Source organism: Hemicordylus capensis, chromosome 14 (genome assembly GCF_027244095.1).
Source record: "Hemicordylus capensis ecotype Gifberg chromosome 14, rHemCap1.1.pri, whole genome shotgun sequence".
NCBI lineage: Eukaryota > Metazoa > Chordata > Lepidosauria > Squamata > Cordylidae > Hemicordylus > Hemicordylus capensis.
In genome coordinates, this window is record NC_069670.1 from 13,409,561 (window position 1) to 13,434,968 (window position 25,408).

At 52.0% G+C, this 25,408-nt stretch overlaps 1 protein-coding gene across 1 annotated transcript in view; it reads right to left on the minus strand.

The window, feature by feature from the left end:
- INTS3 (integrator complex subunit 3) overlaps nt 1–23,206 on the minus strand; it is a 62,660-nt gene extending 39,454 nt beyond the window's left edge. Inside the window, exons 1-5 of the mRNA XM_053277458.1 lie at nt 22,402–23,206; nt 12,653–12,736; nt 11,359–11,442; nt 5,494–5,607; nt 4,633–4,717 (exon numbers count right to left, since the gene is read on the minus strand). Coding sequence (XP_053133433.1) covers nt 4,633–4,717; nt 5,494–5,607; nt 11,359–11,442; nt 12,653–12,736; nt 22,402–22,521 — 487 coding nt within the window. The 5' untranslated portion in view covers nt 22,522–23,206. The remainder of the gene's footprint in view (nt 1–4,632; nt 4,718–5,493; nt 5,608–11,358; nt 11,443–12,652; nt 12,737–22,401) is intronic.
- Between the last annotated feature and the right edge of the window lie 2,202 nt (nt 23,207–25,408).

Genomic DNA, 25,408 nt, shown 5'->3' on the forward strand with positions numbered 1-25,408 from the left:
CCCAGTTAGACAAGAAACCTCTAACCCTTCAGTGCCCACTTGCTGACGCAAGGAAGGCTTCAGGCGAGAAGTGGCTGGAAGACGGCAGAGTGCTCAGCTCCAGACCTGGGGCATGTGCTATTCAGGATGGGGCCGTAACTCAGTGGCAGAGTATCTGCCTTGCATGCAGGTGGTGGCAGGCGCAGTCCCTGGCAGGATCTCCAGGTAGGGATGGGAAAGACTCCCGAGCCTGAAGCCTTGAAGAGCTGCTACCAGTCAGAGCAGGCCATCCTGAGCAATATGGACAAACGCTCTGACTCAGTATCAGGCGGCTTCCCGAGTTCCTGTGATCCACACTCGGCAGCCGAGGAGTAGAGCCCAAGAGGGGCAGTCGGGGCTAAGAGACATAAAAGGACTCAGTTGGAGTGGGGACTCTGTCGGACGAATTTAGCAGGGGCAGGGAGTTCCACATGCCAGATGCCACCATGGAAAAAGCCCTTTCGTGTTCGTACCACCTGAGCATTGTACCCATAAGCACCGCCACCAGTTACAAAATACCTTAAAGGTGCTTCTGGATGGCAGAAAGGAGGCCGGTGGTGAGTTTCACGAGTCATGGGGAGGCTGGTTCTAACAGAGGCTAGGGAAGAGGAACGCAGGGTAAGAGCCAGAGGCTCGGCATGCGTCCGTTTATGTCGGGAGGGGCAAACGAAACCAGCCTGCTCCGAAATGCACGGAATGCAGAGACTGCTTCTCTGAGCGGTGTAATTTAAAGGGCATTTCACTGTAGGTTAGAAAAGGTCTCATGATTCAGGAAGAGAGCAGGCCAGGGTAGGCAGGTCGCCTTGGGGTTCTTTGCTCAGCGGCATACAAGGCCAAATGGCAACCCTATGCGCTAATTTTTTTATTATTTTTTTAAAGAGTTGGGCCTCATAAATCCCTGCCACTCGCTCACTGAGCAAGCGGAGGGCAAATTCCTTCTCTTTCTCAGTTTCCACCAGAGCGCTCTCCGACTCGTACAAAACAATCCATTCTTGGAAGCGCCTCCCGAGCCCTAGAGGGGAGCAGGAGGCTGCCCTCGGAAAGCATTGGAGGGCAGCCATGACAATGGAAGGCTTGTAAAAAAGGAAAGGGAAAGAGAAGCCCTCAGGCTGCAAGACAAGAGATGGGCCAGCAGCCAGAGGGGACTTGGAAAAGAACTCTCCCGTACACCAAGTCATCGCAGATTGCTGGATGTGGGGGGCGCGAAGGGAGAAGGAGCCTCCTGCAAGGAGGAGGAGGTCTATTGGCTCGTCCAGTTTCCAGCCCCCCCATGACTCAAAGCCTGTCCCCGTGAGAAAAGGGGCTGGCAACCTCCGTGTGTATACCGCTCCAGCTCCATGTCACAAATGCAGGCGATTAAAAAATGAAGGCTGCGATTCCCGTTTTTTATGAGACGGCATACTTTACGAGATGGCTCTTTCCTTGGAAGTGGTCAGTCAACGCAACGGGGCCCCAGTTCAGGTGAACTGGCAGAGCATCCCACAAAGGGGGGTGGGGGTGGATTCCTGTTAGTTAAACCTGCGGCGGCCGGCCGTGCAGGTCATCTGAGCCCAGGAACTGCAGTTTCCCTGTGGTTGGCAAACCAAAGAGATGGGAGGGGCTATAGCTCAGTGGCAGAGCATCTGCTTGGCACAGAGAGGAGACCCCAGGTTCAATCCCTGGCACCAACTTAAAGTAGGGCTGAGAAAGAATCCAGGACGAGGAAGAGGAAGCCGAAACCTTGGAGAACTGCTGCCAGTCAGTTGAGACAGAACTGGGTTAGATGGACTCATGGTTTGACTCAGTACAAGGCTGCTTCCTGTGCTCCTAAACCATGGTCTGATCTGGGTTGCCCGGCCCGGTTCGCAAATCGCAATTCAGCTGCAGCTCCTGGGCTCACACAGCAAGCGGAGCTGCAGCGGGACTAACCAGAGTTTTAATGCCAGGGCTTTGCGCCGAGGGGAGGACGACAAAGGAGAGAGGAGCACGCAGGTTCTGCACTCCCTCCATTGATGGCTGGATCATCTGAACTGGCCCCCAGGACGTATCCCGAGACACAGAAGGGAGGAAAACACTGCCCTTGAAAGCCACCGAAATGCGGCTGGAATGCCCAGGCAACAGGCAGCAGCATCGTTTGCAAGCCACACCGAGAGAGGACTCAATGAATGGACAACCCATAAATATGTCTGCATCCAGGACAGTCTTGACTAAAGGGTGAGCACCCAGGGCTCTTTTATCCTCCACAGTGGTGAGTCTCCGGCCCTTATTTCACCCGACCCCACCAGGGCCCACACAGGGCTAGGATTCAGGGAAATTACCCATTCAAACATAGCTGTGGCAAAGAGGCGTCTTAAAAGAAACATCCCCCTCACCAAAGAAAAATCCTGCATCTATGATCATAAAAAATAGAAGGAATTTGCCATCAACAAGTCACTCGTTCTGGGTTAGACTAGAAGGGAATGTTTTTAAAAACTGTCAAATGCAAAGGGATATTTTTAAGGAAAAGCACACCACACACGCACGCACACACACACACACCCCATTTTATCAAATGATTTATAGATCACCCATTTTATCAAATTGGGCAATGTTCTGCCACATGGCACATCAACGGTTTTTTAAAAACGGAATCTGTTATTAAAGAGTTACCAAATGAGTCTTTTTAGGGAACAGGGCTCTCGCGAAATTGGTTATTCGCCTTCCACAAAGCCCCCAACACACCAGGGAGATTTTAAATTGGGGGAGTAATCACACATCCTGAAGAAAGGTTGGACATTTTGCAGCCCTGCCTAACGTGGCTGGTTTTGTGCCTTGCTAATTGGGCGACTGATTTTGCCTTTCTTTGGCTTGCCGGAAAACAGCCGCCTCCCTACCCTCAGCCAACCCATCTCCCAGCCTGGCTTGGTTTGGGCTAAAAAGCAAATGAGCTCTGCTCAATTAACCTGCCTTTCTCCGTCACGCACCCTCTGGCTGCTGGCACCCCAGCCTGCTGATACCACACTGCCACAGTCAGTCTCTTAAGAGGTTTTTCTTTTATCTCACCTATTTTAACACCGCAAATCCATGCATTTCATACTCGTGCCATATTAATATAGACTTCTATAGCTTCTCTTAATCATATCTTTTATTAATCATACCTGAATATTATTAACTATTATAATAGATTTTATTATAAATAGGTCTGGCACCCTGCATCGGCAGGCTTGGACAGTTTTATACAGCGCAATAGTTTTCTAGTTTGATATCGCTATTTCACTCGAGGCAGAAATGACCAGGCTCAAACCATCCTAATTTGGACCCATTATGGAAAAACCCAGCTCCCTCGAGAAGTCCATCATGCTGGGGAAAGTGGAAGGAAAGAGAAGAGGTCGACCATCAGCCAGGTGGATGTACTCAATGACGACAGCGACGAATGCACCACTGAGAGACTTTAAGGCCAAGTGGAAGACAGATCAGCCTGGAGAGAATCTTTCTATGTGGTCGCTAAGAGTTGACACCGACTTGACGGCACTTAATTAATCAATCAATAGCTATTATGTTATTGTTGTTATTTTATAGTTTGCTATTGCTGTTGTGTTATTATGATATCCCCTATTGCCTTGGTTTTATGCTCGTCTATGAATGTAATAATTGATTGCCACATGCTAGGTTAGATGCTTTTCCTGGGGAATTAAAAAATGGAATCCCCCTTCTAGAATGGTACAGTCCAGGAAGGACTATCAAGCATGTGACTTCTGCTGAATATGCAGCTGGGCTGCCTATTGGACAGAGAGGTGCCTTTTAAAGTGGGGACTCTCTTCTTTTTAGCAGAGGGGGACAACCATCCCTCTTCAGCCCAGCAAAGCATCTCTCCAGTGGCTGTTGCTGGCGTCTCCCTTGGGTTTCTGATTGATTGATTGGTTGCTGTTCAATTTCTATACCGCCTTTCATAAGGCATCCCAAAGTGGTTTACAAAAGTTAACACACAATAAAACGCCATAAAAATCAATAATAAAATAATAAACACAATAATAAAATAATAAACACAATAAAACGCCTTTAAAACCTTAAAATCAGTGAAGACCATAAAAAGCCGCCAAAAAACAACCACCATATAACAGACAAACAGAAGCCGGAAAGCTGAGAAACCTGGCAGCCCCTAAGGGGTAAAAGCCTGAACAAATAAAAAGGTCTTTAGTGGGGGGGAGGTGGGGCTGAAAGCAGGGATGGCCAGCTCTTTGGGGACAGAGAGCCATTTGGAGGCCCTCTGGTGGCACACGTTTTCCTTTTCAAAAAGGGGGCCACCTTCCATTTAGCCGGGGGAGAACACCTGTCCCTCTTCGGCCCAGCAGAGCATCTTTCCAACTGCTGCTGTTGGTGTCTCCCTTGGGTGCCTTTTTGGATGGACCGGGAACCATCTAGAGGCCCCCGGGTGGCACCCAGCATGGGAATCCCCCCTGCTCACCAGGCCAAGGGGCCCCTTTTCACGTGGTGGCTCTCTCCTCTTTAGCGGGAGGGCGGGCGCACCAGCCCAGCCCAGAGCCACTCCAGTGGTGGCAGCTGCGGCCAGCGCCTCCCTCGGGTCCCTTTGGAGACGGGGACCCCCCTGGGGGCTTGCAGGCCCACCCCCCCAGGGTTAAGGCCCAACGTTCTCACCTGCGATCTGCTTCATGAAGGTCATGCAGATGCCGTCGATGCCAAGGACACCACTCCGTACCATTTCCCGCAGCAGCCACACCAGCTAAAGGCGGGGACAAAGCGGGAGGATTCAGAGCGCGCTCAAGGGCTCAGCCAAAACCACCCGCCAACCTGGACAGCACCCACGCTGCCTCGCCGCTATTCGAAGAGCAAAAAGGTTGCCAGCCCTCAAAGTTGGGGGGGACGGACCTGAAACTCGGCCAGCCATTTCTGCTGCACGGGTAGCAACTGGGCCTAAGTGGGGATCCCTGGGGGGTGGGGGCGGGAGGGAAAGGAGACAGGCTTGCTCAAACACCCACCCACCCTACAACCTTCCCCGCAGCATGGTGTTAAACCTCAACCCATCTTCCCCTCGAAACATCCCCAGATGGAGTAGGGAAACTATCCATCATTGCTTACTGCAGAAAATGTGCCAACGGAGTTATTCTGCAAAAGGGCGGAAGCGACTCCAGTTGCAGAATCAGGGCCTTGCAGTTGCAGAATGCCAGACTCGATGGGGATGCCACGGACGGCACAGCTCCCTAGCTCAGAATGCCACAGCTCAGTAGTCGAGCCCCTGCCGTCCATGCAGAAGGCCCCCGGTTCACTCCCTGGCAGCCTCTCCAGGTAGGGCTGGGAGAGACCCCTGCCTGGAAACCGGGAGAGCTGCTGCCAGTCAGTGCAGACAGTCCTGAGCTAGAGGGACCCAACGTCCAACTCAGCAGAAGGCAGCTTCCAAAGTTCACACCCCAACAAGCAGACCTCACCTGCTACTCGGCCCCGCCCGTTCTCCCCAAGCGGGCCCATGCACTGACCTGCACATGCGCGCGCTCTGCTCACCTGCGTGCGACACGTGTCCTGAAGCTTCAGGTACTTCTCCATCAGAATCTGGTTCATCTTATTCAGCACGGTGTTCATTCCATCTCGGCTCACCAGCGCCAGGTCCCGGTAACTCTGTGGCAGAGGAGGGCACATGGAAGGGGGTTAAAGGCAGTGTTTCCGGGGGCGGGGTGGGGGTGTCAGCTGAATGGATGCAATGGCAGCCGAGTAACAGTCAGCTCGCAACTGTGAACTGGCCCTCTGCAAGGTAAGAGCTGCAGACCGCCAAGTCCCAGGTTCAAAACTTGCTTCTGCTGGGAACTTGTCGGCTGGCCTTAGACCAAGCCCCTCTTGCTCAGCCTCAACTTATCCATCGGCAACACGGAGGATCATAATCCTGTCCTACAATGCAGGGGTGTTGTGAGGAACAGGGGCCGTAGCTCAGGGGCAGAGCCTCTGCTCCGCAGGCAGAAGGTCCCCGGTTCAATCCCTGGCGGCCTCTCCAGGTAGGGCTGGGAAAGGCTCCTGCCTGCAACCTTGGAGAAGCCGCTGCCAGCCAGAGTAGATAATCCTAAACTAGATGGACCGAGGGCCTGACTTGGTATAAAGCAGCTTTCTATGTTCCTAAAGGCCATGGAGAGCGGAGATAGTGCTGGCCTAGATGGACCAATGTTCTGACTCCAGGTGAGGGAGCTTCAGGAATTGAACTACAACTACGAATATTTATACACCGCTCTGAGGAATCACGATATAAAAAAGAAACACAAGGTAGACACCAGCAACAGCCACTAGAGGGATGCTGTGCTGGGGATGGAGAGGGCCGGTCGCTCTCCTCCTGCTAAATACAAGAGAATCACCACTTTTAAAAGGTGCCGCTTTGCTCTGTTAGCAAGGAGGGGCCGCTACCCACCACTGGCAACCAAGTGGCTGGAAAACCACAAGGCGGCCTTCTGCAAAGAGGTCGCCCCGGCAAAGCATACAAATCTCCGCAAGCTGACATATGAAAATACTTCCCCGTTATGCATAATGCAAAACACACAAGAGTGCGGCCAACTGAGCCAGACGCTAATAAATCAAAGCGGGGCTCAGCATTTCAGTCGCACGTACAGATGGACCCAGGGTAGCCCTGGCCCAAACTTCCATCCCTCCTGCATCCTCTGGAAGGGAGGCTGTTCTCAAGTGGTCATGGCTCTCCATATGCCAGAGGTTTAGCCAGCAGCTGGCATGGGCAGCTCGCCTGCAGCTGCAGAAGGTTGCTGCCCCTAAAGGTTGCGAACGGGAGGCCGGTAGAGACGCCGCTGCGGTAGCGTCCTCAAAGTTCTCCTTCTGGTACACCCTTATAAGAAACACAGCAGTCTCTCTCCGTAGCTGGATAATAACACCAGTGCTCCACTGAGGAAGGCCTTGACCTCTTTTCGTTTTCAGACTATGCCTTCTGCGTATCTTGAAGGGAGATTTTGCAAACTCCCAGCAGAACAGCACCTTTGTCCTTGTGATGCTGGTCAAGTGGGAGGACATCATCCACTACGTCCTCTAATAAAGTGTGCCGTCTAGTTGATTTCGACTCCTGGCACCCACAGAGCCCTGTGGCTGTCTTTGGTAGAATACAAGAGGGGTTTACCATTGCCATCTCCCGCGCAGTATGAGATGATGCCTTTCAGCATCTTCCTATATCGCTGCTGTATGATATAAGTGTTTCCTATAGTCTGGGGAACATACCAGCGGGGATTCGAACCGGCAACCTCTGGCTTACTAGTCAAGTCATTTCCCCGCTGCGGCCTATTTATCAGGAGATCATGGGGGAAACACTGAACATAAGAACAGCCTTGCTGGATCAGGCCCAAGGAGGCCCATCTAGTCCAGCATCCTGTTTCGCACAGTGGCCCACCAGATGCCGCTGGAAGCCACAGGCAGGAGTTGAGAGGCATGCCCTCTCTCCTGCTGTGACTCCCCTGCACTGAAGACAGATAGATTTAAGGTGCTGGCTGCAGAACCTCTGACTGATCTTCTTGCAGATGCGATTCCACATGTCAGCTGCCAAGTCACTCCTTTTGCGAGGCTTTCTTTTAAACTCAGAATGTCCTAAAATGCAGCATCGTTTTTAGCTCCACCTAAGTGATGTGATGCCTTGGTCTGTTGTCTTTCTTCTTTTATGTTGCGTTATGTTATGAGCTGTGGCCACAACAATAAAATTACATGCACAAGAGTGCAAGCGGGCCAATTTTGCGTCGCCTGGCCCGAAGAGGCCACCCGCAGCTGCTCGCGGAGACCTTTCTGCCTGGCACAGGGAGAGACGCAGCCTGCTATGCCGGTCCAGCCGGCAGGGCTGAAAATCCAGACAGTGTTGGAGACAGCAGCGTGTGGATCCGGGCTCCAGGGAGGGGACGCCAGCGTGCCAGGCAGCTGCTAAAGGGAGCTGTAGGAACAGGCCTTTCCGAAGCCTCCACGCCGGAAGCCAGAGCTCTGAATGCTAGAGAAGCGGGGGGTGGCATCCCAGGCTGCTCATGCCCCCCCCACCGCCCTGCCCAGCAAGGAGAGGGAGAGAAACCAGGAAGCAGTTTGCCAACCTGCACTGCTAAACGCCACGCCACTCCAGGGAGGACAGCACAGAGGCAGAGGCTTTCACCTGGCATCTTGCAGGGTTTCGAAAGGTGTTTGCACTCCTCGCTGACAGACAGGCAGCAGGCCCGGCACAACCACTGCCAAGCAGCACATGGAGGCTTCCGCAGCAAAAGGCAGGCCCGAGCTGCTTTCGAGCTTCCAGTGCTTTCTGGCGCTGCTTGACCAACAGCGGAAGATATTCCAGACACACGGCATGACATCAGCCAGGAGCTCCATAGCCCTCCTGCCCATACTGCAGCTGTACTATTCGTTCCCCATCTGGGAATCGTCGGCCTGAAGCCAACGCGTCCTGGGCACTGTGTCTGCTGCAGAGGGGGAAGGTGGACTCCTCCGCAGTTCCTGATTGGCCAGCTATGTGCTGGAGCTCAGCAGGCCCCTCCCCTCTGCCTGACGGACAGACTGCAAAAAAATTAGCACCGAGGACACTCGCTGAAATTACTGGGACAAGGAAACTTATCCCATTAAATTCAATAGGACTGCTTATGAGTAACTCACTACAGATGTGAACCAGCGGACTGTAGGAGCCAGTGTTCCCTGTAAGAGGGATTCCCAGATGTTGTTGACTACAACTCCCAGAATCCCCAGCTGCAATGGCCTTTGGCTGGGGATTATGGGAGTGGTAGTCAACAACATCTGGGAATCCCTCTTACAGGGAACACTGGTAGGAGCCTGTCTCCCTAACTGTAACAGCTAAATCTGTGCGTGTACACACATGGAATTCTTTGCCACGGGATGTGGTGGTGGCCACTAGCTTGGCTCGCTTTAAAAGAGGCTTAGATAAATTCATGGAGAACAGATCTATCCATGGCTACTACTAGTTTGGTGGTTATAGGCCACCTCCAGCCTCAGAGGCAAGATGCCTCTGAGTACCAATTGCAGGAGAGTCACAGCAGGAGGGAGGGCATGGCCTCAACTCCTGCCTGTGGGCTTCTCAGAGGCATCTGGTGGGCCACTGTGGTAAACAGGATGCTGGACTAGATGGGCCTTCTTCGGTCTGATCCAGCAGGGCTGCTCTTACGTTCACTCACACACACAATTTCTATGGGGTACCTGAGTTGGAAGGCTTGTGACTAGAAGTGGTACACTCATTCAGAAACACGACACCGGGCCAAATGGAGCTACTTGAGTCTGTTCCAGCAGGGGTCTTAGCATTCTGCTGCTGAACCCTGGCTCAGTCCTGCCTGGATTGGACTGGGCAGAAGGTCGCTCTTGCTACGGAACCCTGTGGGAGCCTGCAGTTCTTGCAAGAGGCTTCTGGGGTTGGCGGGGAGCAGCAGAGAGGAAAAAACAGCAGGCAGGACTCAACTGCTCCCTTATTCCCCACAGCACTCTAGCTTTTAAATCCCTGCCAGCACAAAGATGCACCAGGAGCTTCGACTGACAGCCCATTTCATTAGGAGAAAGGGAAGGCGGCCGGATGGATGTGTCGCTGAGATGAATAAATCAGAGCCCCGCAGCTCAGTTCTTCCCCCGGCCCTGCATGGAGGGAAGGGCTCCGGAGACCAGCCCAGTGGGAAGATGTCAAGGGGGCTGCTGCCCTGAACCCTGGGTGGGCGATAAAGGCAGTGGGGGGGGGAGAGAACGCTCTCCCCCGCCCCATTCTGGGGCAGAAGTTTAATTAAAAAGCAAACGTCGGCCGCGCGGAGGAGGAGGAGGCCAATTCACACACACGCCAGCTGCTGCGGCTTTGATAGCCAAACGTGTCCCAGCATCTGTGGGCGCCGCTGGAGGAGTTGAACGCAGCTAATTTTCTGCGCCTGGGGCAGGAGGGTCAAGGAGGGGAGGCAGAAGGGGGGGGCGGCTCCTGCTCCTCGCCACGTTCCTGGAGAGAGGCTTCGGGAGAGGCTGGCTGGGAGTGGGGCCGATCTGCCTCCCCCTCAACGCCGGGCTCAAGGAGTGGAGTGGGCCGGCTCGCCCCCTGACCTGCCTGGGAGATCAGCGGCCTCGGACACCTCCCAGCATAGCCGTCCTGAAAATCTTCCTCAAAAACAATGCCCAGGCCTCAGTGAGGGCCAAATCCTGGCCACCCAGGAAAGGGGGTGCTGCCGTCGACTGAGTCCAACTCAATATAACACCTGCGCTGACCGGCAGCAGCTCTTCAAGGTTAAGGGGCAGAGCATTTGCTTTGTGTGCAGAAGGCCCCAGGTTCACTCCCTGGCAGCATCTCCAGGCAGGGCGGGGAAAGACTCCTGGCTGGAACCCTGGAGAAGCTGCTGCCAGTCAGAGCAGGCAAGACTGAGGCCCGACTCGGTATAAGGCCGCTTCCTTTGTTCCTGCGCTGTAGGCTGGACACAAACTGCGTGCCACTTCTGTACGGAGGGAGTCAATTCCAAGGAAACAGGGCAGAGCAGCCGCCCCCGTCCACTTTGTCTGCAAAGGGCGGCTTGCCATCAGGTACCAGGAGCTGAGAACTGTAAGCCGCTCTAGTCGTTTCTTAACTCTGCAACGTTCGCGTCCTCTCTAGGAAACAACTTGCTCTACCACCGGATGGTTTCCACTGGACGGTCAGGGAGGCTTTGCTTGGAGAAGAACTCTGCAAGAATCCCGTTAACTTTTGTGAATTCGGGCCAAACCCTTTCAAAGACCACAGCTCAAAGACAAAGACGGGGTGGGTGGGGGAGACCACCCAAAAGGTCTTAATCCGCTTCCTGGAAAGCGGGTGGCTTCAGGACACAGCCCGGGCGTATCCGCAGAGGCCCAGGCCTTCTCAGAGGCGCCAGAATCCAACCCGGATCGATGGACACAGCCTTGTAAAAAAAGGCAGCCCTGGAAGGCGGACTCCAGCTGGAGACGTCGCTGGGCTGCACTTTATGGGCGCTCGGCTGCATTTCTTGCTGAGGTTCCCGGCAGCTGTTCCTGGACCCGGATCTTGCGGGGCTCAGAACATTCCACGTTGTGCACTGACGTGACCCGCAGCTCAGTCCGGCCTTCTCCACGTGGCCGCTCTGCTCTCGCCACCACGGGACGGCGATCAGTGCCACAGGCACGACCCTCACCGGCCGCGTCCTCCCAGCCTCCCCCTTTCCACACCGCTTCCAGCTTTTGGTTGGAGGGCACCGGCCTTTCCAGGGGCCTCTCTGCATCCGGGCATCCTCCCTGCCAGGCACATTTTGTGCTGAGTGTGCGGACTCAGAGCCAGAGCCAGAGCCAAGCCGGAACTTGCCGGGACCCCCACCCCCACCCCCCGGCGTGCCCGAGGAGGAGGGGCGCCTAGGAAGGAAGCTTCCCTAAGTCACCGACAGGGCAGGACAAAGAGGCCCTTACCTTCTGGGCTTGAGCCGGCTCGGTGAGGATCACGGTGAAGAGCCCCAGGCAGATCTCCTCATGCTGGGGGGCTCCTTTGCACACCTGGGGGGACAAGAAAGGAAAGGGATCAACAACAGGCCAAAGCTCATAGGGACATAAGGAAAGCCCTGCCAGGTCAGGCCAATGGCCCATTCAGTCCAGCATCGAGCCAAAGACCCATCTGGTCAACGTGCACCAACCAGGTGCATTTGGGAAGCCCATTGGGGGGGGCAAGCTCCTCCTCCCCCCGTGGGTGCTGCCTAGCACGTCGTGTTCAGGGGCATGCCACCCCGATGGAAACATACAGCTATTCGGGCCAGTAGCCACATGGCCGCCTGATCCTCCATGAATTTGTCTGGTCCCTTTTCAGACCCATCTAGACTGGAACCACCACCACATCCAGTGGCAGCAAGTTCCATAGTTCAACTACATGTTCTTCAAGAATAGGGATTGGCAGGACCCACCTGGACTCCAACCTGGAGGAGACCCTTGGAGGGAGAAGGAGGAGGAGAGAAGAGGAGGGCACCCCAGCTGAGTCCCCCCAGCCCTGAGGAAAGCCCCCTAGACCAGACGGAGCCTGAGCAGGCAGAGCATATTGCCCCGCCTACAGTCGCCCCCTTGCTCTGGTGCCCCACCCCACCCAGCGAAGCTCCCGGTCTGTCCTCATAAGCCCCTCCATCACCCCCAGCAGCAGAGGTGAGCCAGAACTGAACTCGCTTGGCTTCTCCCAGGAGGAGAAAACAAGCTCAGGCCCCTACTCTGGACCATGGCCAGTCTGCATCCCAGGAAGGGATGGGCTCCCGGCTCCCGCCGTTTGCAGCCAGCCGTTTCGCTGGTCCCGCCGCTCTTCCTTCGAATGCTGGCCTTCAGCCCCTCCCTTGCTAGACCCAGGTACCGACAGATCAAGGGCCGGCTGGAGCTCAGGCTGAAGGGAAGCAGGACGAAAGGAGGAGAGCAAGGACCATGAACAGAGTCCCGCAAATTTTGTGCAGAAAAAAAAGTCAGGAAATGGCCACATGCTTAGCAAAATTAAGACTTCCGCCTGGCAACATCTAACTAGGCTCTTCAGCTAGGCATCGAGCGAGATCTAGCCACAGAAGGAGACTGGGCCTCTGTGGACCAGGGCTGTGCCTTCGGTTCCTAAGAGGGCAGAAAGAACAAAGTGGGAGATCTTTGCCTTGGCGCAGCAGCAAGATGGGTGCAAAAGTCACAAGGCCCCCCGATACTGACAGTGAGGCTTTTACAGGGGAACAGCCACGGAGGAGTTACTCACGTGAGCGTTCAAGGCGTCGTTGGCTTCCCTCTCCGAGACCCCGCCAGTCAGAGACGTCACGGTGCCCATGCATCTTTCGAGCCTCTGAAACGGGAGAAGCAAAATGGCTGTGGTAGCGGGAACGGAGGGGTGCAGAGGACACATGGCTAGAGGGGTGGAGGGGATCTCTCCTTACTAATGCCTGCCAAACATGTGTGTATGTAAATAGGAACACAGTCAGGAGCCCAACCGCTTCTCACCAGGTCACCTGTGGCAAGCAGAACTTGCTTCCCAGCGACCGGACCGGAAAGCTTCACTGAAGTTTGTTCTTTTTGCCGTTTTAGGCTAGAAATGGTTGACACAGGCTTATGTGGGAAGGTCGTCTGGTCAATGTATTTATTGAGTGAACTGGGAAGAATTCTGGGCTCATCTGTAAGGCTGGAGCAGAGGGACGGTTCAGAAATGTCTACTTGAGAGCTAAGTTGGAAGCCACCAAATTAATTTAAGATCTACTCAAAACACCGTGCTTTGGATACCTTTACCATCTGAAGGACAGAAGGGGTTACCCAAGAGGTAACCCCTTTTCCATGGTGCTGCCCAAGCTCTGGAATCCCCTTCTGGGAGGAGAAATGGCCTGCTAGCTTTCCGACCACAAGTGGCTATATTTCAAGGGGCATTTGGGCCCTCTGAGCACTGTTAATGGGTTTTTGGATTTGTTATTTTACTTTTCTCTTGCAACAGAAGGCATGCCTCTTCTGGGACACTGTCCCACACGCACTGCCTAAAAGCAAAGCAAAGAAGCTTTGTCCTTTAATTTCCCTGTTGTCATTATTTGTTTTAACCAGAGACGTAAGTTTGGGAAGGTATAAAAATATGTTAAATAAAATAAATAAAAATAATGTTTTAACTTTTCATTTGTTTTTTGTTGTGAACTGCCCAGAGACACAAGTTTTGGACAGTATAAAAATGTTAGATAGATAGATAGATAGATAGATAGATAGATAGAGGTGTGCATTTACAGCAATTACATTAATTCATTGATCCATTAAAGTAAAGTTGTGCCCTCAATTCGGTGCCGGCTCCTGGTGACCGCAGAGCCCTGTGATTGTCTTTGGTAGAATACAGGAGGGGGTGACCATTGCCTCCTCCCACACAGTGTGAGATGATGCCTTTCAGCTCCTTCTTATATCGCTGCTGCCTGATATAGGTGCTTCCCTGGGAAACTTACCAGCGGGGATTCGAACCAGCAACCTCTGGCTCGCTAGGCAAGTCATTTCCCTGCTGGAATTTACAGCAATTAAATTAATTCATTGATCCATTACTTGACTGAAATACATGTTCCTTTACCTGGGGAGGGGAGAGAGAGGGAGAGAAAGAAAGAAAGAAAGAAAGAAAGAAAGAAAGAAAGAAAGAAAGAAAGAAACCCAGGGATGGAGAATTTGTCGCCTGCTTGTAGGCCCTGGGAAGGAAGACAAGGCAGAACACACAGCCTTTGGACTAGCTCTGGCCCCACACATTTCCCACAGATCAGGCTGCCGCAGCTGCCAGAGGGCCCTAATCAAAGCCCCTTTGATGTCGCTAAGTTGTGACAGTCGAAAAGGGAGCAGACAGCAAGAGCTCCTGCCGCCTCGCAGTAATGGGGATTTTTCTGGCTTCACAAGGCTGAGCGCAAGCTGGAGCACTTTTGAAGGGGAACAGAAAACCCTCACCTGGGGACTGACAGGCTGGCGCTCTGGTCTGCTGTGCCACTGACAAGGCGCCGCAAGCCACTCTTCGCCTCGCTCCCCGGGGCGCGTGCACAAAAGCCCATTAACACGACGGAACAAGGGCCACATGCGCTGCGGGAAGGGGCCGTGTCCCCCAGCCACCCTGACACAGACTCCATTTGTGCTTCCAGTCCAGCGCTCAGAAGCGACGGGCTGCGTGCTGAAGGTCTCCTGAAGGCCGTTTGTCGACACGCTCTGTTTGAGGGAACACGGCCTGCGACTTCCCTACAGAGCGAAGAAGCAGCACGGATGTTGCAGCCGCCCGCTTCTGAGAGCGCACGGAGGCCAGCTGGACTGGACCAATGGTCCAAACTCCTGGTCCCTGCCAAGCAGATGCCCCAGGGAAGCCCACGAGCGGGAGAGGAAGGCGACAGCCCTTCCCTGCTGTTGCTCCCAAGCGACCGCTATTCAATGATATACTGCCTCTGGACATGGAGGGTCCACTGACCTACAGCTAAAAGCCACCACTACCTCTCTCCTCCACCAATTTGTCTAACTTTGCATTAAAGTCCTTCTCCTTTCTTGCTCCAGGTTCACCCCAGTCGGACACAGAATTCTGGAGAATTCAAAAGCTTGCTCATTAATAATAATAATAATAATAATAATAATAATTCAATTTCTATACCGCCCTTCCAAAAATGGCTCAGGGCGGTTTATGAGGGTTTTCACCAGGCCAAGTCATTGTAATGGCTTTTGCACCTGGATCCACCCACCCACCCCAGGTCTTAGATACCTGGCCTCCCCTGCGGCATCCCTATTAACACAACGGCAAGTTCCAAACCACAGGAGGGCCTTCACATGGGCCTGATGCTATGCCCTCCCCACAGCTGTGCTTGAAGGCTGCTATAGGAAGACCCCACTCTCCCAGTGTCTGTGCCCCATGACTCAGGGCTGGTTGAAACAACACTGTATGTTCTCTTTCACTGCTCACACTACAGGGACATTCGGGCCACCCTCATCCAGCCATTGAGACACAAGTACCCAGGACGTACAAGCCACTTTCACATCTCCTTGTTGCTCCCTGACGCCAGGCCCGCCGTCACGTACAATGTGGCCAGATTCTGCGCGGCAGCATCAAAAATTCGCCAGACAATGACAGGCAGCAAGTAGCTGGGCGCCCAGCTACAAAAGCTGTGCACCTAGACAGCCCTGCAGTTTTAAGCTCCCATACTTTTATAACCTTATGGGTTTTTTTTTTTTTTTTACAGTTCTGTAACCGCCACCAGTTTTCTAATTCTTATAATTTTATAATTTCATAACTCGCAGTAACTGGTGTTTTCTTTCTTTTCTTTTCTTTTTAGTTCTCTTAATGTTAACCTTAAAACTTTTATAGTTCTGATAGTTTTTAACTTTTAAAATTTTAATAGCTTCATAATAATCAGAGCAATATAGCCACATTGCTGTACTCCTCACACCCTCTATTATTATGACTTTTATGCTTTTTTATGGAATCCTTTTTTTAAAAAAAATTACCCATTTTCTGCCCTGTACTTCATGCTGGTCCTTGACCATAATAATGTTTGATTGATTGACTGGCTGGTGGAAGATGTGGCAATGCTCACTAACTTAGATGGCTTTAAGACAAAGTTAAGACAAATTCAGAGAGGACAGGCATCCCAATGGTTTTTAGCCATAAGAGATCAATGGAGCTTCCATGCTCAGAAGTTGTGTACCTCTGGATACAAGATGCTGGGAGCAAAGAACTGGCAAGGGCTGTCTCTTTGGCTTGCCCTTGGCTGATGCTGACTGTGTGGTCTCAGCTCTGCCGACCCCTTTGGAAACATCCAGCTGGGCTAACTCAGGCATGCCCTTGGTGCTTCCCAGCTGGGAATACCTCCTGGGTGGCATGTCAAGGTTGGATCCCTCTGAAGTTCCAAGGACTCGGACAGAAACGTGTGCCAAGGTAGGTGCCGGCTGCCAAAAGCCCACTCAGCAACTCCAAGGCTGAGCCAGCATCCGCTCGGCAGACACTGAAAGGTACAGCGGTGGCTGAGAAGGCATTACTCATCCCAGGGGAGGGCCGGCCAGAACCACAAGGGCACAGGAATAAGGAGATACCACCCGTGCCAGCGGCTGGGGGAGCTGAATGCTGGCGGAATAACAGCACCCAAGACGGCAGTTCCGTTGCTGTCGCGTGCATTGAAGAGGCCGCTAGCTGCAGCTATTTCAAGAGCTCCTCAAACATCTGGTTTTTGTTCATGCTGGGTATGCGCTCCACAAGTCCAACAGGTCAAGAGGAGACAGAAGCCTCCTTGAGTCTTATCACACAGGGAAGCGATAGCCAGGGTTGCATCCTGGGCCTACGCTCAGCCGAGATGTGGGGGCCCCTTATGTGCAGACACAACGCTGGGAAGATTTTCTGAGTCACCGCCTGCTGCATCTCTTTCTCCACCACTTCCCCTCCCTCCTCCATCAGCGCAGCACCATCCCAGGTATCTCTCCTGGGATGTTGAAGCCAGAAGGGGCAAGGGGAGCAAGGGAAGGTCCCAGGTTCAATCCCTGGCAGCATCTCCAGGCAGGGGCAGGGAAGAAAGATGCCTGCCTGAAACCGTGGAGAGCTGCTGCCAGTCAGTGTAGACAGTCCTGAGTTCAATGGACCAAGGTCTGACTCAGTAAAGGCTGCTTCCTAGACTCCTAAGCTCCCAGATCCTCAAGAGATGTCAGCAGAGAAGGGGAAAGTCCCTCAGCAGCTCCTCCAATATGGCGGACACTCCTGTACTCTGTTGCCCGGAAGGGTCTGCTTGCCTCTCCACAACACAAGCCCTCAGACTATTATGGGAGCCATCAATCCCCTGCCCTGTCAGGAAATGGTACAGCAGGGCTGCACAGCTTCAGCCCTCCGACAGCTGCTGGACTACAACTCCCATCATCCCCGATTATCGGCGACTGTGGCTGGGAGTTGTGGTCCAGCAACAGCCAGAGGGCTGGAGTCCTAGAGTAAGATCGCTGATATGCCTCAGACCTGAAGCCTGCTGACACTCAAGGAGGTTGGCCCTGCCACACCAAAAAAGCACCACCTTCCAGTTCTTCAAGCTAATCTCCGAGTCCCAGACTCTAAACATTTATCCTGGCAAGGCTGGCTGGGCTTAACATGTGAGGTCTGTGACTCGGAGCTGGAAGCAGTGAACCCCCTTATTTGGTGGTGCAGAAAGCCATACAAACAGACCATAAGAAACGCTTTCCGCCAGCAAAAAGCTCTTGGAACCAAATGCTACCAGTGGGTAAAGCAGCTGCATACGGCAGAGAACATGATGGTTTCCACACATCCTTCTGTCAGCTTAACCTACTTCGCAGGGCTGTTGCGAAGACAAGCAAATCTTGCAGGTGATTTCAAAACAGTTCACAAAAGTCTCTCTCTCACACACACACAGGACAGCCATACCAAAGGTCCTAGCAAATGAAATAGCTTGAAATGCATCATTTTCCATTTCTGGCAGCTTTTGTTTCTGTTTTAACAACAAAATGTTGGACTATCTCCCAATTTAAAACACTCGGTCCTCTCTCTACACCATACTCCTATTAGTACGATGGTGTAACAGACACAGGTTTTGTGTTTTTTGGTGGGTTGTTTGTTTTTTTAAATTTACAATATTTATAGACTGCGTTTGGAAAGAAAACCATTCACTAGGCAGCTTTACAACCATTTCAGCAAACAAACAAAACCAAATCGGTACAAAACAGAAAAATCAAGATGACTAAATTAAGAAAAACAAACATCTGCAGCTAAATAAGAAGAGAAAGAACCTCCGCTCATCCCAAAAGGCCTGATGGAGTAAACATTTCTTTCGATTGGTTTTTTAAAAAGGAGACGGGGCATGTGTTGTTTTCTGATCACTCCAGAGCTATCAAAGGCCATGAAGTTGATTTAGCACCTGCACACACAATTGCACCGAGATGGAAACAACTTGTTTTGTGCCAAACACACACTCTGAGCTGGGGGGCGGGGCCGGAAAGGGCTGAGCTGGGAAAATAGGGGGGTTGCTGCATTGTCAAAGGATGCTCTAACTCACCTGTGGCCCAGGTGCACAAGTACCACAGAAAGCAGGAACCTGTGACCCTGGCACAGGAGAATGTATCGGCCTCGGCATGAATCTGCTGCATCCTTTGTTTCCTTTGCTGTGTATACTGCCTTTCAGCCAATGCACTCAAAAGCAATCCACCATTTAAAGCCATGGCATGCCATTTAACACACATGATTCCAAAGCGGAAAGGAACAGGTAGAGAAAGGGAAAGATGCGCGTACAGGTACCATCACCCAACTTTTGACAAATCCCAGGGGCCAGGAAGCCATGGCGCCTAGAGATTTAACTGTGGTGCCTAGACTACTCAGAGGTAGAGTTCTTGAATAAAACTTCTCTTTGTTCCTAGCAGTCCTGTTTCTGCTCTGAGGGTGTTTCTTGTAAAGGGGATAAAGGGAAGGCTGTTTAGCTTCCCCCTCAACAGCATCCACCACTACGCCCAGTGGTAATTCTGTCAAGTGTCCATTCTCTGGCTCCTAAATTTTGGGGCTGGCTCCCGCACCCAAAGAAAAAGGCCAAAACCTGCCATAGACACTGGAGAAGACAATTCTGGGAAGGGAAAGGCCAAACAGCAGTCAGTCCCAAATACCAGGCTGTGGGAAGGGGACTCACCATCCCCCCTTTCCTTCTGATGCAGTCACGTGGGATGGCTGTGAATGGAGACAGTTCTATGGTGAGGAAGCCAAATATGGGTTACTGCTAGCCAGCCCAACAGAGGGGTGTCTCTCTTCACCCTTTGATAACACCAGGCCAGTCATGTATGAGCTGCCACCAGAGGCTCAATGAGCCTCCTCGATTTGCTGCCTGGCTGGGATGGAAAACACAGAGGACAACTGCCAAGGAATCGGACACTGCACACAGCTACTGGTCTTGGTAGGTTACACAATGCAGGCACAGAGTCCCTGTGCCTGTCGCCTGCTCCCTGGTAAAGACTTCCGCTGAGGCCAAATACATACATACAGCAGGATACACTCGAGTAGCACCACAGGAACATAGGAAGCTGCCTTCTGCCGAGTCACACCATGGGTCCATCTAGACCATGGGTCTGTCCGCTGGCAGCAGCTTCTCCAAGGTTGCAGGTAGGAGACTCTCTCAGGAATCTCTCCCACTCCTATCTGGAGACGGCAGGGAGGGAACTTGGAACCTTCTGCATGCAAGCAAGCAGGTGCTCTTCCAGAAAGCTATGGCCCCATCCCCTAATATCTTATATTAGGAATAGCTTACAGTGCTCACATGTTGTTTAAAAACAAAGCAGGGTAGACCCTGCTTAGCAAAGGGGACAATTCACGCTTGCTACCCCAAGACCAGCTCTCCTCCCAATCCATCACAGACTTGACTTGCCAAAGAATCTGGCTGCCACTCTTTCTCTTGCCACAGCAGCCTGAATTCTAGAATCAGTTCTCCTAGGCCTTTCAACACTCCTTCCCTTCAATGCTTGGGAGCGCTGCTGAATTTCAGGCAGTAACTTACTCATGTTTAACAGCTATTGGTGACGAGTGAGTCATAGGAACATAGGAAGTCGCCTTATACCAAGTTAGACCCTGGGTCCATCTAGCTCAGGATTGTCTTGGAGAAGCCGCTGCCAGTCTGTGAAAACAATAGTGAGCTAAACAGACCAATGGTCTGACTCAGTATATGGCAGCTGCCTATGTTCCTATGTCTTCACAGACTGGCAGCGGCTTCTCCAAGGTTGCAGGCAGGAGTCTCTCTCAGCCCAATCTTGGAGATGCTGCCAGGGAGGAAACTTGGAACCTTCCATATGCAAGAAGGCAGGTGCTCTCCCCAGAGCGGCCCCGTCCCCTAAGGGGAATATCTTACAATGCTCACACATATAGTCTCCTATTCAAGTGCAAACCAGGGTGGACCCTCTATAGCAAAGGCGACAATGCATGCTTGCTACCACAAGACCAACTCTTCTGGTCAAGGGCACAACTCTAACCTTATTACCCAGAAGTACATTAGTACTGGGGAGACAACCTCAAACTTAAATATCCAGACCTCCTCCAACGAATGTAGAGTCACAATGCAACACTCTGAGCACATATGTAATCAAGACGGATGAAGCTGCCTTCTACTGAGTCAGACTTTTGCTCCATCTAGGTCAGTGCTGCGTACACTGGCTGGCAGCTGCGCTCCAGGTTTTCAAAAGGGGCATATGCCAACCCTATTTGAAGATGTCAGCATTTGAACCTGGAACCCTCTGGATGCAAAGCATGAATTCTACTATTAAGTACAGCCCCTTCTCCAACCTAGGGTACAGAAATGGATCAGAGCTCAGGAAATGAAAGGAGCCACAGCTCAGTGGCAGAGGCCTTGGTTTGCTTGCAGAAGATCTCAGGTCCAACCCTCAGTGTCTCCATCTAAAGCTGGGAAAGGCTGAAACCTCAGACAGCTCCTGCTAGTCCGTGCAGAGACCATTATTTATTCCTTCCCTCTCTGTCTTATGGGCTCCAAGCTGTTTACAGCATTTCTTTAAATGTTAATATTCCTGTCCCCCAAAGAATCACAATCTTTTAAAAATGAATGGTTTAGGGAATAAGAGAGGCCGAAATAAATCAAGATATCCACTTGTACCACTTATAATGTCATTTTGACAGGGCCTGATGCAGTATAAGGCAGCTTCGTAAACATGGGGCAAGTCAACATAGAAGGGGTTTTTGCAAATGAAGGAAGATTTTGTCTTGGGGACAGAAACTCTACACAGCAGGCAGTCATAGCCTGCAAAGATTCTCCATCTGTGAAGAGTGAGAGGGAAGCCGTGCAGTATGCTAGACTTCCAAATAAGATCCCTAAAGTTACCAGACCACAAAAAGGACAGAAAGTGGAGAGGAGAGTTGGTCTTGTGGTAGCAAGCATGACTGGTCCCCATAGCTAAGCAGGGTCCACCCTGGTTGCATATGAATGAGAGACTTGATGTGTGAGCACCGTAAGAGATTCCCCTCAGGGTAAGGAGCCGATCTGGGAAGAGCAGAAGGTTCCAAGTTCCCTCCCTGGCTTCTCCAAGATAGGGCTGAGAGAGATTCCTGCCTGCAACCTTGGAGAAGCCACTGCCAGTCTGTGAAGGCAATACTGAGCTAGATAGACCAGTGGTCTGACTCAGTATATGGCAGCTTCCTATGTTCCTATGTTAAAGTGTCACTAGGTCCCTCTGACACAGAGTTCTTTGGAAGCACCGTGAGCCATCTGAAAGAAAAAGGAAGGCACTCGCTTCCAGTTGACACAAACTAGAGAGGATTCATATTAGCAGGGAATTAGCTACTAACAGGCCCATGCACTCTCATACAGGGATCACTTACAGCTCTCTACACTTCCACTGTGCTTAAAACACTGAGGGGAACAAAGTAAGTTTGAATTTGTCATCAGCTATGCATTCACCATGTGGCTTCAGACAAGTATTAACCTCTAGCCTCACGCATCCCAACATTAAAATAGAAATAAAACCCTCAAACCATCAGCAAAATTGCGAGATGGCAAACATGCCCAAACTGCAGAATATCCACAGCCCCTCCAGCCTCACTCTTCCCAGCTCTAAAATGGGCACTGGGGCCTCCTCCTTCACTGAGGATCAGCAAGACAGAAAGGCCACCTGGCCATCTCCAGAGCTGCTGTCAGTCCGGATTCTGAATGGTCACCAGCACAGTCATCCTCAGGAACACCTGCAGGTTCCTTTACGTTCGCCAAGTGGCATTCTGCTTCTGGGCACCCCTGTGCGATTCCCAAGTGCAACTGCATTCCTTTCCCAGTGTGGCGACAGCTGCCAGAACACACACGACACCGTGGCAGAAGCGCAGTTAAGAGCCATGTGCCCAGATGTAAACTTGCCTGGTCAACCATCAGGTCTTGGGCCTAGGATGTTTTACACCCCTTGATTCTCCTGAGGCAAAGCAGACGCGTTTTGAACAAGCCCCTCTGGATTGGGAGGTGCAGTGGGCCCCTCACCCCAGCCACCCAGGCTGCCCCCCTTCAACCTCCCCCCTGCACCTACCTCCTCTAACTCATCCTTGGCATCCAAGCTGGTGTAGATCAGCAATTTCCCTCCTCCTCCTCCTCCTCCTCCTCCACTTGCTGCAGCTGCTGTGCCCCCTTTCCCCTTCTGCATCTCCATAGCAGACTGGGGGGGGCACCCCCTTGCTCCCTCACAGCACGCTCTCTCTCCCTTACCAATGTGGGGTGGGGGGTGAGATGGATGGGGATGCCCCACACTCACCCCACCCCGGGGGCTTTCCTCAATTCCCTATGGGGAGTGGGGGAATAGATCTGGGGTGTCTAAGTGGAGGGGAGGGATTGACAGTAAGACCCCACACACACCTTTCTTCTGTGTGACACCTCACCCTCTTTAAAGGGGAGCACTTTGGGGGGGAAACAGGGACAATTTAAGTCTTCTCCAAAACCTATATGGGGGTGGGGAGGTTCCTAATTTTGAGGGGATTGTGTGTGCTCAGTAGAGGAAGACCTGGGGGTGAAGGGGGAGGGGGTCATCACTGGGGGGGATGTGTGGGGTGGGGTCCTCTTGGCTTTGGGAGGGCGGGGCGCGGGGGGCTTCTGGGGGCGGGGCTTCAGCCCCTGGGGGCGGGGCTTGGGAGCCTGTGGGGAGGGGGACTCTCTTTGTAGGCGTGTCTCTCTTTCACCCCCCCTCAGGAACAAATAGTTGAGGGGGGTATATAGAAAGAGGGGGGGTCTCTACACCGGTGGGGGGGTAGGGAGGGGGGGAGCGTGCGCCTCCTCGCCCCCCACCCAACCGCACAACACCGGAAGTCAGTGCTTGGGATGAGCGAGTGTGTGAGGGAACGGGCGAAGGAAGAAGAAGCACAGCCTCGCACAACCGGAAGGGCCCGCCTTCCCTCCGCTCCGGCAGCCTATCAAAGCGCGCGGGAAGGCGTGAACGACAGGAGCCCTCCCGCCGGGCCAATGATGGGGAAATCGGGCGGGGAGAGAAGGCAGGAGGCCGACCCGACGGCAGCCATAGACTCGTTCTGTGCCTAGACTGACAGATCCATGGTCTGCTAGGAGGCCTCCGGGCCGGACGCCATTTTGCCACAGGCTGTGTGGAGTGAATTCCTGAGGAAAATAGTATCGGTTTTAGGTCTTCTTCTTTTTAAAATTTTATTATTACTATTCCTACACAAGTAAATTATCTTTATAATGCAGAAATTATCTTGCTGATGCGGCATGCACGGTAGTTGAGAGGGGATACTTTACAACAACCCCTTCAGGGCAGTCCAGTTTATCAATATTGTGAGTGTAATGCTTCCTCAAAGTGTAGCTATCATACACATGTTACGGGTGCATTGTATTGGGCTAGGGTTGCCAACCTTGCCTGACGCTGGAGATTTTTTTAAATTGGGGAAACAAGAAGTTGGGGGAAACTCAAGAACTTCAGTCACCGTTTTTAAGAGCACCCCATAACATTTCAAATCCGTTTCCAATGCTGGGTCGTTGACCATGAGTCTACGTTTTTTAAAAAGTCTATGTGGATTAGGAAAGCGGGGGCAGAAGGAGGAGGAGCGACACCACCACTCCTTTCGAGCGCGCAGGCGCGGAAGTCTTCCCCCCGCCCCCGACTTTGCTGCGGGATGGGAACACGAGGCATCGCCTCGAGAGAGAGCGCATGCGCCTTCTGCGCCTTGACTCCTCCCGCCTGCTGTCCTTTTTCTTCCCGCGCGCGCGCGACGGATGGGCGTCCATTATTACTCCCCTCGGAGGGAGCGAGGCGGTTGGAGTCTCTGACTCGTCTAAACGCCAAAGACATTAATGCAAAGTTAAGTGAGTCCCAGATTAGTGGGGCTTGCTTTCGAGTATATGTGTTTGGGACTTCAACGGGGCTCTCAATAAAAGAGATGGTGTGCGTGGGGGGGGAAATCCTACATCAAACAGAACCAATTCTTTTTTAAAATTAAAGTCTCCCATAAGCAAAAGAAGAACACGCATTAAACCTCAGTCACACAAGCAGGAGCCAGACAAATAATACTGCACATTATCTTGCAGGCAGTGATCTCTTGTCTTTGGGAGGTATAAAAATATATAGAATACGTTTGCATTTTAAAAATCTGTAGCTCTGTGTACACAAACATGCACATTCATAGCAGTAGCCTCTGAGCTGTATAAAAATCCAACCATATTGTTACATTAATAATTGCATTTCTTTTTTTTTTTTAAGATAACGGCTCCACAGCCATCTGGCTCATCAGTCTCATCAATAAATAAATTTGTTATATCATTAGTAGTTGCATGTTACTGATAATACTGCTCTAAAGTATATTAATGATTGCGGGTGGGTATGGATTTTATGTATCAGTAATTATTGCAACGGAGTAGCAGAAAACTGTTAGAAATAATAATGTATAGTATTTGCCTTGCTATCTTACACATACACACTTATGAATAATATAACAATATTTAGTAGATTTGAAACCCAGAAATCACTGCTGTAGAGATTGTTATGTTATGAATCATGGTGTTTTATTCATAAACAACACTGCTCCATTCCACTGCTCTCTGGAATGCATCAACACTGCATACATAATATTGTTATTTTATTCATAATTATATTGCATCTACTGCTCTCCAGCCGTGCCCTTAGAGGAGGCTAAAGGGCTAGTCAAATGGCTAAGATTATTAATCATGACATCTCGGTGTACCTGATGCTGCAGACAAATTAAGTTGGTGGCAGTCTCACCTTCTTCATGCATTGCTTGTGAAAATTGCCGTGCTAGTGATTAACGTGGCATGGTGCAGCAACCACACTACCCAGGACAGACTAAAGAGGATAGGGGGCCCCCGGGGGTGTGGAGGCCCTGGACTTCAGCCCCAAAGTCCAGTAATAAGAGCACCTCTGGTTCCTGTGTCTGTGTTTTTTGCATCCCCCACAAGCAAAACACACAGAAACAGGAACCAGAGGCACTCTTATTCCTGAACTTCTAGGCCGAAGTCCAGGGTCTCCACACACCCTGGGGGCCCCCAAATCCTCTTTAGTCTGTGCTGGGTGGTGTGGT